This window comes from Solea solea, chromosome 2 (genome assembly GCF_958295425.1).
Source record: "Solea solea chromosome 2, fSolSol10.1, whole genome shotgun sequence".
Lineage (NCBI taxonomy): Eukaryota > Metazoa > Chordata > Actinopteri > Pleuronectiformes > Soleidae > Solea > Solea solea.
The window spans coordinates 25,943,653-25,958,837 of record NC_081135.1 but is presented as its reverse complement, the minus strand read 5'-3'; the positions used below and the strand labels follow the sequence as shown (position 1 = coordinate 25,958,837).

Genomic DNA, 15,185 nt, shown 5'->3' with positions numbered 1-15,185 from the left:
ATATGGGTATATCGAATATCGGCAAAATGTCCAATATCATGCATCCATACATTTTTACATCAGTCAGGATAATCATGACATGGGATTTTCATATGGACCCATGTCAAGCAAACGCTGCCTCATAATGTGTGTGATAGACTATAGTAATAACTTGTAGAAACATTCCAACAACAGTGGATCAATAAACATTTCTTCTCACATTCTGACACGACACTTCAAATACAGCACAGGGCAACATAACATTAGCCATCATTAGCATCACTGAGAAGCAGCAGTAGCAGCAGCTGATGTGGTGGCGTGTGTGCGTATGTGTGTGTGTGTGTGTGGATTAATGGCAGGTATGGTAGTGAACAACAGGAGATAGAGGCGAGGATACTCTTTGCTCACCTGAATTATGGATGAGATGCACGGGTGACCTGTGCCAGCAGCAGCGGCGGCATCAGCCTCGCTCTCAGCGGGCAACGTGTTGAACGCAGGCGACATGAGGAGGCAGCAGAGACACACACACACACACACGGGCTACAGCACCAACACTGACCGACTCACAGCGACAGTCACACTCCGTCTCATGGTACCTGCTGTTTGGACTCCTTCATGTCATGTGTCCCGGGTTCAGCCGCAGTTAACCGGTGGAAAAAGACATTGTACTTCCGTTGAGACAAAAACGCTCAGAGCAGCGTGTCGCACTGCTCAGGAGGAGGAGGAGGAGGAGGGGGAGGAGAAGGAGGAGACACCTGCGCTCCGACTGAACATTGTAACGGTGAAGGGACACAGAGCTCGGACTGACATCATGTTCTTCAGTAGCAGCAGCAGCAGCTGTACAATCTAACCTGAGCTGAGACCCACCTGGAAATGCCTCGGCTCTGCTCTCTGATTGGCTGACTGCTACGTCCGTCATGATGCGCTTTTGAAGTGGCGCGTGATAGGCGTTTAACAAAGGCGCTACACTGTAATACAGCAACACCACAATATGCTCTGTGTGTGTGTACTTGTATTTATGTCTTTCCGAGGTCCAAACGTAAAAGCCTAACTTTGTGGGGACATGTTGACCTTGTGAGGACATTTGGTTATATTTTAAGGGCGTTTTCAGGGTTTAGACCTGGTTTTAGGGTAAGGGTTAGAATTGGGTTTAGGTTATGATTAGGCCCTTAGGTGTAATGGTTAAGGCCAGGGTAAGGGGCTAGGAAATGCATTATGTTCTATGGTGTGTGCTCACTGAGGCATAAAAATAAGCTTTTGCGTGTACTTGTGTTTATACCTTTGTGAAGTCCACAAAAGCAAACTTGAACTTGCCTGGCCCCCACAACATTAAAGGTTATTTTTTCAGGGTTAAGACCTGGTTTTAGGGTTAGGGTAAGGGGCTAGAGAATGCATTATGTCAATGATGTGCAGTGCAGTGTCAATGATGTGCAGAACATTTTGTACTTCAGTACAGTAACAAAGTACTTAAGTACAAAATTCACACATTTCCTCTAACTATCTTTGTTCCTCGTTACTACCAAATTAAATCAGAAGAAGAGTTGGTAATGGGCTGTATTTATATAGCACTTCTAGTTCTTGATGAACTGCTTTACACTATAGTTTTGCCATTCACACATTTAAACATGGGGTAAAGTGTTTTGCTCAAGGACACATATAGAATTGAACCCACAACCTTCCAATTGAAAGACAACTTGTCCTACAACTGAGCTACCATTGCTCAATCCTAACCCCTCACTTATTGATCTAAAACGTAAGTACATTTTAAATCAAAACATTACTTTTGATACTTAAGTACAGTAAATGTGACTTTTACTGAAGTAATATTATAAAACGCCATTTTCTGGTAAGATACTTGTACTTTTACTCAAGTATCCCTTTAAGGTACTTTATACAGGACTGATGATGTGTCGTCGTCACTAAGATATAAAAATAAGTGTGTGCTATGTGTGTCACCACTTTAAGACATTTTCTGGCACCGACCTCGTCAGGACCAGTAGTCCTCATGGAGACCAAAACCTATTCCTTATGAGACAGAACCTATGTGTCTGTGTGTGTGAGTCTCAGTTTGCACATTTGATAGTTAAGGATGATATGAATACAGATGTTATTACCATGAAGCATATGAGAATTGTCTCCATACTGTTGATGTTAGTTTTAAAGTAATATTATTACTGCAACAACAGGAAGCAAATACATTACATAAAACGGTTAAATCAACTGCCACACGCATCTGGTGTACATGCATGTGTGTGGTTGTAGGTCAAATAACTTAAATATACTTAGACTTATATGGTGATGTGTATCCTCACAGCTATTTTGAGATAACCCTTTGGTGAATCATGTTGAACAATGCTGCCATCTGCTGCTTCTGCTGAGAGGCCGTCTGTGTTGTACTGGCCTCTGGGCAATGTAGTACATCAGACCAGAGCCCAGCCCATTCACTACATAACACAGCATACAGCAAATCATGGCAACAGGTGTTTTCAATCATGTACAGTAAAATACTTAATTATCCTTTTGACGTTGAGGCTATATCGTCGGATACAACTATAACAGCTGATCAATAGTGATGACGAACATGGTAATTCAAATGTGCCCACACTAAATCGTCCACTAGATGTCAATGCATGCCCTGGTTCCACTATAGCCATGGTTCTCAAACGGTGGTACATGTACCACCTGTGGTATGCAAAGCTTCCTCTGGTGGAGCTCGGAAAAAAATCAGTTAAATACTCTGCTACTGTATAAACCAGGGTATGTGATCAGAGTGGAGCTGAGGATTTTTTTTAAAAAATAATAATAATTAGAGTCACCTCTATCTCTCGCTCCATCTTAATCTAATTTTACTATACCAGTGTGTGAATTATATGTGAGGAGGAGGAGGAGGATGAGAGAGCAAATTATATTATTGGGAAAAGTCTGTAGCTGACTTTGCTCGGCCTATTTACACCACGTACAAGTATTTTAACGTTTAACGGTTTCAGTATTTTCTCAGGTGGTATTGAGAACCACTGTGCTACTGTGTTCGAGAAAGATGCCACGGCTTTGAGCAAATGCAAATGTAAGTAAGTGTAAAATATGAATAAATCAAAACAAAAAACAAAATTGAGTGAATGAGCCTGTCTCTTTTAATTTTCTTTTAATATTTCCTTTTCTTTTTTTGTTCTTGCTCTGAATTGTTGCAATGTTTGATGACAGTAAAAAATGTAATTGATATGTAAAAATTAAAATATGTGATGAATAAATAACGGGATTTTCTTTTTTACTACCAATGAAGTTTTTCTCTCTTACTCACACACACACATACACACAGTACAGTACAGTACATGTACTGAACTAAATACATACATTTTGTGACACTAATGAGGATATGCAGTCATCAGTCTGGTCGTATGGTGGCGCTCTTGTCGTGTTGGACGGTTTAACACAGGCAGGTAGAGAGTCTGGCTATTTAACCGCTGCTTGGTGCGATTCATTCATTCATTCCGCTGTGAAACTGGCTGCAGGACACATGAAGTCTCCAGTACTATGATGCCAGTGTGTGTACAACTGCAGAGGAGAGAGAGAGGAGCCGTTTGATTTTGACGGAACTTGTTCATTCATCATCTTTACTACTTCACTTCTCTGGGATTGTGTGCCAGGCGCTTCTTCTTTTTTCTCTGAAAGTTTGATTTCAGATCATAATAATAAAATCAACAACAATACGTAAGAATACAGAAAAGGAAGGGGAAATGGAGATGAATAACACCGGGTTCAACCAAACGGAGGGCGGACTGTTCAACAAGACAGAGGAGTTCTTCTGCTGCAACTTTTCCTCCGTGGTGACTGATAATGGCTTTGTGGCCGCAGCGCCGGATGAGAGGAGCCTCTTCATCATGAGGGTGGTGCAGATAGCCGTCATGTGCGTGCTGTCCCTCACAGTGGTGTTTGGCATCTTTTTCCTTGGTTGCAACCTTCTCATAAAGTCCGAGGGGATGATCAATTTCTTGGTAACGGACAGGAGACCGTCTAAAGAAACGGAGGCAGTAATTGTAGGAGCCTACTGATGGACAAGGACCTTCTAATGGAGTCGGATGGGAGTCTAACCCTAACCCTAACCCATGACCAAAAAATATATATAAATCCTACACAAGTCCCTCTCTTTCACATTGGTGTTTAGTTAAACCTCTGGACAGTTACTTGAACCCTGCAGGTGACAGGTGTTTAACCTTATTGAATGGCTTTTTTTGTTTGTTTGTTTTAAAGCCAGCAAAGACTCAGTCATCTCCATGAGGTATAGTGCTTTTCAAGCCTCTTTGTTTATTAAGTATTCAGTCAAGCACTGTTGTAATTTCAGTAGAAGGAGCACCTGTTTGTGAAGCAGCATCCTTTTTCATGCTGGTGGCAAAGAACCTTCCCCGTCCATGCTGCTTGTTCTTACCCTCTCATTTTTGCCAACGCAGTGGGGAAATCAATGTTTAGGATGATGTGTATGTTGTATGTGTTTTTGCATACAATATGCAATATATTATTACATGTATTTCTCTGGATTCCCTCGGTGATAATTGTATGAGTGTCTGCGTGGGCAATGGAGAAAGCCCAACATGCCATGTACATTGTTAATTGGAATAAATTCATTATGTAATTCAAGTTTTTCCTCTTAATTAAGGTCTTCTTTTTTTACAGCATTGCCCTGGCCATGTGGTCTCTTACGTGTTACATCTGCATAAAAGGTCATTTTAAAATCAACTAGGCACATTATGGTACAAAAGTACTATTAATTGTCATAAATTGGCTAGATGTTGATTCATCATTCCTTTTCCCTTGAAAAAGGCACTCAAAACAAATGTATCTATAAATATGAATATATTGGGCATTGTCTGAGGACATTGACTGTCTGGGTGTCTGGGCTAGATTTTGATCAGAGCAGTGTTTCACATTTTCCTCCTTCCATCAAAGCATGTGTGGCTATGTGCTCCTGGCTAACCTGGGCACCAGCTCCCCAGGGTGAAACCTCCTGCTTCAGAAATGACTTGTCATGTCAGCCCGGGGAGGATGAAGCCACCGGGCAATATGCTGCTGTCTGATTGCCCACCTGTGCACCACATGCACAGCTGAATAGTTTAAAATGGCTTAGTTTTTATTTAGAGCTGTCCTTCACCCCCAGTTTACTTAGCATGGCCCGGTGTGATGGTGGACGACTTATAGCCGGCAATTGTCGGCCACAGACAAATGATGTCCTTATGTTGGATTTAAAAGAATTATATCTACACTGTGATGTCATATGTGGGAAGAAGCCAAAAAAAAAGTAAAATTTTTCATCACACTTCAACCTTTCCTTTTTTTTAAAAAAAAGGGTGAACAAAAAGTAAATGTGAATAGAATGGACACAATTATAGAAACCACTGACCAATGAATTAGGATCCAGGTGACACAGGGATGAATATCAAGGAGAACACTGGTCATTTTCTTGTGGTCATAGCTCAAAGTGTTCTACTGGATCACATTACATGTTTATTTTTCTTTATGGAAGGAATTTTCAATGATATTTTGCAATAAAAGATTCAAAAATCATCACAATTGAATCCAAAAAAAAAATCACTGACACTGTCTCCACCAAAACTCACTGCACGCCATAAACGTCAACAATAATTTCAACAGTGTTTAAACTCAAGGAAGAAAACAATTTATGAGTGTTTATAATATATGCACATAAAACTATTATTTGGACATGTGATGTCGTAGTATAGATAAAAAATGTCAAGATAATTTAAAAAATGTTTCTAGGTCTTGAAACTATAAATTTGCCGTCTTTTCACCTCACGCATATTCAGTGTTTATTAAACTGCAAATTATAATCTATAATTTTACATAGTTTTCAGCCTAAAGAAACAACACAGACCTATCGTACCCAACTTTGTAACCACCAAATAAAACATGAATTGTCTATAAATGTCATTCAGAAGAGATTTTAGAAAAGCGGACAAGTCTGAATTCAACACTTTGAATGCACCAGAAAGTACTTTCTATGTGTTACAATAAAAGTTTCTCTCTGCTTTGTGTGTTTGCTGTCACGAGGAAGTGATGCTGCTGCTCCCAGGAAAGTGTAGTGACATTTTAATAACCAGCAGAGAACAATCTTCTGTGTCTGCAGCTGAGCCATAGCCTCCACATTCATTCGTCTGCACATACAGACTTGATTCTGATTAATTTTGTACAGAGATGTTGGAGAGGTTAAAAATAAAAATGTGAAAGCTAGAAGCTCTGTAGACTCTCTTAAGAAGTTAGATTCTTGACTGACAGTTTACACACCTGTCACACACAGACGCCTAGAGAGATTTAGGGGATTTAGCAACAGCGTCTGTCATCTAAACAATCCGGCTGTCATACATATTTAGGAATGTGCACTGTGTAAAAAGAAAACATAAAAAAAACTTGTTTCATTACCCAGTTTCTTCTCCTTTGTCTTTTTATTGTGTACCCACAGTCTGCTTGAAGATATATCACCAATATAGCACAGGTAAAAACAGCATCATCTTTCTCATGTGCTGTCTGTGAATTGTGCCGCACAGTCACATCACCTACAGGGTGTTGATTGCAAGCTGTAAGAGGTTTCAGGTCCCAGGTAAAGGTCCAGTCGATGGAGTGGATGCTGACTAAGAGCTCCAAAAAGCAGCGAGGCAGCGACTACCATCCACTCAGTTTACTCCTGCTGTCCCACAGCTTCTCATCTATATCTGATCTTACAGCCCTTCCACTGGGTGATGCATCACTAATTTTGTGATATTTTACTTGGTTGTTTTATATTACACTTGTCCTTTTTAATGGGATTTATTTTTTTCTTTTGATGCGTAACATATTGAATTTGCCTCAGGGTCATTTCTGACTAGAGTTAGATTGCGATTCCAGCCTTTTGACAAAGGCTCTACAGACTTTTTTTTTTTGAATGCACTCTGTGAAATGCAGACATTTCCATCAATAGCGGTTCCAATTCAGTCTTAACCAAGCTGCTGCCGACGTCATATGGTATCTGGACTCTGAGGGAACATCAGTAACTGTGGAAGTCAAGCTGTGACAAATCCATGCTGGCTGATCAGACTGATTGTGCAGAATGATTCCATTACTTGGCATCTATGATTCTAGTTATGGATGAGTCACGGCTGTGGTGTAGTGCTGATTGATTCACACTTAAACATCACAGGGATCTGACACCTGAACCATTCTGCATCCTACATATTGCTGTAATGGGCGTGTGTAATAAAATAGTTATGCTTAATGTTTTTACATTAACAGACAACCAAATGACTACATGTGTTTTAAAAATCATGGCTTGCAAAAGAAACCATGACTTCCTCAGCTCGTTCTGCACCTTTCAGCTCACTTCAGCCAGGGTTTATATAACACCATCTTATTTCTATAGTAATAGCTTGGTAATAACAATAAAAAAAATGCATTTGGGACATAAGGTGAATTTTCACTGATTAATTTGGAATGAAACATAGTGTTACTGCAATTTGATCTTCTTATTACAAATCTGGAATTGCATTATAAATAAGATGGTATTATCATAATATTATTACTAAATTATTACCACACTATCATGTAAAGTGTTACCATTAAAGCTGTTGGACTGACTTTGAATAGTCAGTCCAACAGTGCGGTACTTTCTAACAGGAAAGATCTGAAATTTGGATTATAAAAATAACTCCAGAGTTAGTAAAGACCAAAACAGAGATGAAAGATTATGTAAATATTAGACTTATTTTAGGCTGAACAGAAATACAACTCCATATTTATGTTGCTCCATGCTGTGAACTGCTTGAATGTTTTGCCAGTCACCAAAATTTTTTCATTTTAGGCTAATAATAATAACAACAATAATAACAATAATAGCTATTAATATTATCATTATTGTTATTATTATCATTATTATAACAATAATAGCTATTATTATTATTATTATTATTATTATAATAATAATAAAAATAAAGGTTGAAATCAGGCAAATGTTTTCGACCAGTTGAAAGTTTACTGTTGTTGGGGGAAATCTTTATTTTGATACAACAAATACTCTCGTAATTATTGTACAGCAGATTTTTCTGAACCATATAATTTCCTGTTTCAATAACCTCTGTTTACACACATGACAAAAGGCAGGATCATTATGGATGACCAGTAAGGACGTATTATTCACTGCAGTCATGCAAATGTGTAATTAGTGTTCATTGCTTGGAGAAAAAAAACATTGCTGCGATGATGTGATATTGACCCTGAAATCTATTTTAATTCTTGCCTGAGTGTGTTCCATGTTTCAGGCTTTACTGACCATCTAATCATGCAGCACTCATCAGGCAGCAACATCGGCTTCAGTGCAGACTCTACAGTGTTGCTGAAAGTGAACTATTACTTTCAAAAGGAAGGTTTTAGACCATTTTCTCCAGAGAGCACTTAAAGCACAGATTGAGTTACCAAGTGTAAGTTCAGCAAGAAAGTAAACTTGTAAGCTAACTGCTGATGAATGCAAGGACTAAATGCCTTTTGTATCCTTCAGACACAGTTGAGTGAAAGGCACTCAAAACACACTTTAGTCAGTTTACAGGCTGGAATAGATCATTTCTATATCAGTAAAATCATCCATGAAAAGCTTTTGCTTGCATTTTTTGTTAGTGCGCTTTCCCACTATCCAGCTTAACAACCCTACGCCTGAGTAAAGCCATTAGCTCTCATTTTCTGAATCAGCTGAGACTTTGCAAATCACATTTATTTAATGCATAGCAGCCTGTCAGCTTTGAAGCAGCCATCAATAATCTAAGTGTGTGTAGGAAGGTGTAAGTAATCATTAGGGTGGCAAAAGTGGAAACAGGAATTTATAGGAATAAACAGGAATGAACTGGAAATGTTCAAAACTGCAGGGTGGGAACTTAAATATATAGTTGGTAAACAATATATATGCATAATCGTGGCTAAAACAATTACATTTGAATCAAATACAGGTGAACATCAATGCTATTTCTCAATCACAGGCACATAGCACACTACTTACTGCAGGGCTATTGAGGCCACACACCCCACATGCACTGTCCATTCTTCCATCACTTGCCATGGATGTATTACAAGAACTGGTTAGAGCATCTCACCCTCTGGCTTGCAGCTAATTTTACTTCCAGTGGCCACTCGTGGTACTGCAACAAGAAATAATCATACAGCCCAAAAAGCAATTTTCCCATAGACCACAATAGTAAAAGAGACACCTGTAAAACTGTGCACAGGACCCCTCAAGACATGGACATAGGCAGCTGTAGATCTTTAGATTCCATATTGTTAATTCACAGGGTTTCATTCTTGTAAAACCTTCCTAAAGACCACAAAAAGCCAAGAAAAACGTATTTACCAGAGTGATGTCATGGATGTGTACGAGCAACGGGACAATGGAACATACACAAATTTATACCACATCAGTTGTAAAATATTTTGAAGACCATTTCATTTATTCAGCTAACTATCTATACTATATTCTATTTTTTAATTGTTTCATTTTGCATGCATGTCTGCTTATGACAAAACAAAATGTTTATTTGAGACATTTTCTTCAAATTATCAAAAGATTTCCAGTTAATTCTCATTAACTCGCCCCTTTGCAACCCTAGTAGTCACAACAGTACTATGTTGAAATGTGTATTCTGTATTCAGCAGTCAACAACATGATGCCAGCAAATTTACGATTTACTCATACTAATTCGATAAGTTATGCAACTCATCCAAGCCTATTGTTGTGGTTGCATAAAAGATGGTAGAGGGACTACATTTTATTGGATTCTATAAAGCTTTAAGCATCCGATTCCTATACTGTATGTGTATTTCTTTGGATACTCTATAGAATTTTCATTTTGAAGATGATACCAAGGATCCACGAGAGCTTTTCTTCCTTTTATAGTTTGCTGCAACACATTTTTCCTGACCTGTCACCTCGACTCAGGTGTCTCTGAACATGTATTTTTTCATCAAACTGTTGAAAAGGTTTTTCTCTTGAGGCAATTGCCCTCAGTGCTTGTGGTGTTGAGCTCTGACAGGCGGTTTTGGTGGCCATGAAGAGACCTCGAGACCTCAGCCTCTCAGTGGTATTGCATACATCCGTGAGCCTTAAGCCACCATCACCTTCAACACGCTTTACTTAACTCTCCTCACAACTTACTGAGGCACAAAGACTCACTCAGAGAGATTAGAAACAGAACATTACAGGAGAGATACACATCTGGATTTTGTGACATTAAATATCATCTTGTACTCTATTTACAAAATACCGTTTCTGTGCATACATGGGACATTTAAAATCACCTTGCAAAATTATGAAATACATTTCAATATTTTTATTTTTTGTCAAAAGCAGTGAACATTAATCTCAATTGTTTTGAACTAATAAGACATTTCATACCTACTCAGGTAGCTCAGATGTTTATGCATGCTATGATTTTTCCACATATTTAACAGTTTATGTAACCAGGCCCTGGAAATAACGGATAAAAAGCCCATCCGTTGGCATCACAGTCAAATACTAAAAAGATACAATTTCGAGAGCTTGTACAAATGTCTACATAGTCTAGCCCCAGAGTCTTTTTCCAGGTACATCCAAAGACATGACGGTTTGGATTTGGACAATCCGCCTTCTCCATTAAGAGCTGTCATGTCTGGAACACATTGCCAGCTGAAATCAAATTAATTCCAGGTATAAAACTGTTTACAAAAGCAAAGCTGTACCTATGAATTCTTCGTGCCCTGATGGAGGTTGTATTTGGCTTTTAAGATGTTATTCTTTAATAATACACAGTTTTGTAGTAGGTATTTCAGTGTATTGTGTAATGTAGCTTCTGCATGTTTTAAACCTTATTGTACTTTATGTGTATTGTAGTTTTAGTATGTGGATCATTTTATTGTGCGGATCATGTTGTGCCAGTAAAAGCCCAACTAGGGACAAGAGTTGAAAATTAACAGCTATAAACTCTGTACAGCACATCAGTTGCATTCTTTGTTTTAGAACTATGTTAGAAATACATTTCCATTCTATTATTAAAGTGGCTAAATACACGTACCTTTACAAACACCAATATTTTAAGACTTGTGAATTTTGCATTGTCATCATTACATTTCACATTTCGCACAAAGTCCTTTTTGAGCATAAACACAATGAGCTGATCTCTTGGCTGAGCAAAGATACACTGATAAGAACCATTTTCTTCAGACCTGACAGCAGAAATCAGCTGTGACAGTTTGGACCTGCCTGCCAAGCAGCCGCGTCCTGTCTGCCTGCGTAGTGCACTCCTGTGCCCCAGCTGTCAGCTGCACTCAGTCACTGTACCAGTAATGAACCACGTCTTGGCTCATCCACCTCATACAGTATACTGTATGCCCTACCCTGATCGTACCTTAATTCGCAGCTGCACAGTTTTTAAATAAACAGTCAAATACATTTGATTGTATTTGTTTTGCATAAAGCCCGTTGAAGTTATTTCTTGTAGAAGGTTTTACAGATCCCTGGGAAAGTAGAACAGTAAGAGTATGAACCTGTGTCTACACATAGTATGTATGGTAGATACAATCTGAGCTACCAACGGAGTGTTCCATGTTTTAGATTTGATGTCACACCTTGGGAGCTCATGCCTAATAGTGCACCTTGTGGTTCTGTCACAGCACATGAAAGTAGGCCTGAGTGCTATATGATAAAAGCTCTACAGGGTCATGACTTATTGAGCTTCCTCAAATAGTTTCTTACGGTTTTGTGCGCTGCTTCTCCCTCAGGTCCGGCTCTATTATCACCCGAGTCTGCCTCCAGATGCTTTACAGTCACTTCACTGACTTTGTCTATTTAAACTATGTGCAGAAACCCACCGTGGTGCTTGCTGGTGATTATATAATCTGAATCAAACAAATCATTAAATCCATCCACTCTACAATAACACATTTAATAATAGTGATTTATTTTTGTTGCATAGCATCGATGAGACAAGAAACATAACCTCTAGCAGCCCTCTCTTAATGATCCGACTTTGCAAAATGGAAAAGCTTCTTTAATGAATGACTTTTAGAGTTAATGTAGACACATTTCTTAAAGGGGAGTCTTGCTGAGCAAAGATAAGCAGTTCCTGCACCGACAGAACAGATCTGTCATAATAGCAGAGGTAGATACAGGGAGAGAGAAAAATGAGCAGATAAAAGCTGAGGAGGGTGACTTATAAATTGTTGTTTCTGTGCTAATGATGTTATCGGAGTGAAGGAAAAAACAGTGTCAATCAATTCGTATCAGAATCATCCTCTCCACTTCACAAGCTGTGTGTGACTTCACAGCCAGTGAACAGGATGACATTCAAAAATGTCACTACCGTAATACAGCTCCTCTCAGACAGAGCGAGTCTTTAAGAACAGCAGCTGCAACAACCCAACACACGTTTACCGTCATTTACAGTACATTTTCCCCGTGTGCTAAATCTGCTCTTGTGTTATCTCACAACTCAACGTGCAAAAATAACAGCGATATTAGTTGCATTAATAACTGCATCTACCCTGATGACATCACGTTTTCAGGATTGCTTGTTCAGTTTAGGATGCAATCGTAGATCTCTGTCTCTTTCTCACAGCATTATCTCTCCCTAGTGTCTGTTTGTGTGTGTGTGTGTGTGTACGAGACACCTCTCTCTCCTGTGCTAACACGCTATAAGGTTCAACATCACAGGTGCAGATGTGGCCACGGAGCGTTGCGGCACTGTGTGTGGGTGTGTGTGTTACAATGACACACAACAGAGCCGTGCCGAGCAGAGCCACACCTTCCCAAGCAGCAGCTGTCACAAAGGATCAGCATCTAGGCCACCACACTCCAGGAGCCACCTCCTAAAAGCCCTCTGCTGTTCTGTTGTCCTCACTACTTATTCTTACAAATGAAAGGTCAGCTGCGTCACATGACCACTAAACTCTTTTGCCTGTTTGCATCAGCTGCGGTTGGCCCACAGAGACGGGGTTATGGGTTATTCCAGGCGTCATTTTTCAGTAAAAACTGCAGATATCCTACACATAGATATGGAAAAAGATCACTTTGTAGTGATGCGTGTGCAACGATTCTCAATAAACGTTCAGCTTTTAAATAGTTCCTTCACATCATAAAGCAGCAGTTATCTAATCAACCATTTCAGTTATGATTAGCTTATTCCTGATGATCATATGTGTCAAGGGACTGAGCTTTATTTAAAAAAAAAAAAAAAAAAAAAAAAAACCTTGCTATAATATTGTGAATTACATAGTCGCTCCAGTCGCCACATGAAAGGTTTCATCACAGAGCTTTGCACCTGGCTTGTGTCAGAGATGCTTTGATCTGCTTTGGCATCATTAAATGTCTTCCTGGTCCCCTTTGAGAGGAAATTGATTAGTGATTAAAAAAAGAAGAGGAGGAGAGGCTTCTTTGTGTCCAACCAGACTTGTGTGGGTGACCATACAGCGGAGAGAGTCACTAACACAAGGTGGTCGGATGTAGTAATCTCCTCCTTATGTATCGCTTTGTGCCTTAATACAGACGAAACTCAAACTGCATCGCTTTTCTGAGATGTTGGTCAACTCACAAGCTTATACATGTACATAAACATGTCAGTCGCCATAGTCATCTGACATATTAAACATGGAAGCAGATTAAGAGGACAGGGTCAACGGGTTAATGCTCATGCGCCCATATGTTGGTGGCCATAGTGAGATTGTGGGAGGAAATGTTGAACTAAAAAAAGACAGTTTATACCCATTTTATGTGATTAATGTCAACCTGATGGCTTCAGCTGAGACTTGTGGGACAGTAGATTGTGTGAAGGCCCCGTTCAGTCCTTAGCTAAGTATGACTGTTCACACCAGGCATTAAAACGTCTCCTGTGACCATGGATTATGGTCTCCCGGACTCTTAATTATAAAATAAACACTGCCGTCATGTCTGTCCTCAAGGAGAAAATGGTGATTTTAATGCATCTGACTGTACAGATGTGCCAGTGAGTTAGTGTGTGTTGGTCTGCATGAGTGATGGGAAAAGAGAGACAAAAGAAGAGATGGAAGGATCTTGAGTAAATCAAAGCTCTACGCACAGTAAAAAAATTACAGTTTGAGCAGAAATTAGAGTATAAAATACTGTCAGAATTCAGGTAGTCAGCTATGGAGGAGGTCCTGCCACATGCATCAGGTTTTTGTGATTGGATTGGAGTTCAGGATAGGTTGGGAGTGTTGTACCTGTACTCGTTCTTGCAATCTGCACATATATCTGAACACATCTCTCAGGACAAACATTAATACCGGGTCTGAAAGTGTTCAAATGTGCATTCAGTCAAAATGTGAGACAATGCAAATTTGACCGATCAGTGTAAAAACTAACAAGGTCAGTGTGTGCATAGTCAGCTAGTGTAGGATGAATAAACAAACTGCACAAATGCTGCAAAGAGAAAATAACACAAATGTTCATTGGGTTTTTCTCTTACATACATATACAGATATATACATTATTATCAGAGGTGGAAACTCACATTACTGTAATTCAGTAGGCTTTTTTGTGCAGTTTTCTTGTGTACTTTAAATTTTGTAATTTTACTTCAGTATGTTTTTGGCCGATACATTACATGTTTTATTTTGTCAGCACTTTAATTTGTCATGGTTTGCCTTTAATTAAAAACAATTCATGTGAGATTTGTGTCCCCTTGTCCTTTTTGAACACAAGAAAGAACCCCAACCTTGTTAAAAAAGTAACTAGTAAAAACAAGCTACTTTTTTAGTACATTTTTAGACCAGTACTTTTACTTGTACTTAAGTAAACTATTGAATAACATTTTTTATTTGAGTAGAATATTGTTGTACTCTTTCCACCTCTGATTATTATAGACTTGAATATTGTCCAACTTGACACAACACATATTCAGTCTGGCCATGCATGTATCATCCTTTCTCAAAAAAAGATGCCTTTGAAAATGATGTATTAGTTCATTTAGGCCTGACATAATTCAGCTGCAGGTCTATGAATGTGCAGAAATTCTCAGAAGAACTCCTGCATACGCTCACAACAGAAAAATGAAGGTGTTTAAAGTGCTAACAGCTGCTGCTGCTGTGACAGAGGTGCAAGAGCGTCACTGCCGTTAATCTCAGCCCTGCAGTCGCAGCCCAGCACAGCAGCTACAGATGGCGTGCACCGTTTTAGTCTGACTCCGACCTCATCGCCG

At 39.2% G+C, this 15,185-nt stretch overlaps 2 protein-coding genes across 4 annotated transcripts in view; one reads left to right on the top strand and one right to left on the bottom strand.

The window, feature by feature from the left end:
- The window catches only part of galnt13 (UDP-N-acetyl-alpha-D-galactosamine:polypeptide N-acetylgalactosaminyltransferase 13), a 38,457-nt gene extending 37,645 nt beyond the window's left edge, over positions 1–812 (bottom strand). Inside the window, exon 1 of one of the 3 annotated variants that reach the window (XM_058620426.1) lies at positions 388–812. The gene's annotated coding sequence lies outside the window, so the exon portion shown is untranslated. The remainder of the gene's footprint in view (positions 1–387) is intronic. The other 2 variants (XM_058620437.1, XM_058620446.1) reach the window with 2 other exon arrangements.
- A 2,522-nt stretch (positions 813–3,334) lies between these two features.
- On the top strand, positions 3,335–4,058 carry rprma (reprimo, TP53 dependent G2 arrest mediator candidate a). The gene has a single exon (XM_058622588.1). The coding sequence runs from the start codon at positions 3,714–3,716 to the stop codon at positions 4,026–4,028; it is 315 nt and encodes a 104-aa protein (XP_058478571.1). The 5' UTR covers positions 3,335–3,713; the 3' UTR covers positions 4,029–4,058.
- The last annotated feature ends 11,127 nt before the right edge of the window (positions 4,059–15,185 follow it).

Excerpts from the sequence above, each read along its gene's own strand:
- rprma (XM_058622588.1), top strand. The coding sequence starts at position 3,714 with ATGGAGATGAATAACACCGGGTTCAACCAAACGGAGGGCGGACTGTTC.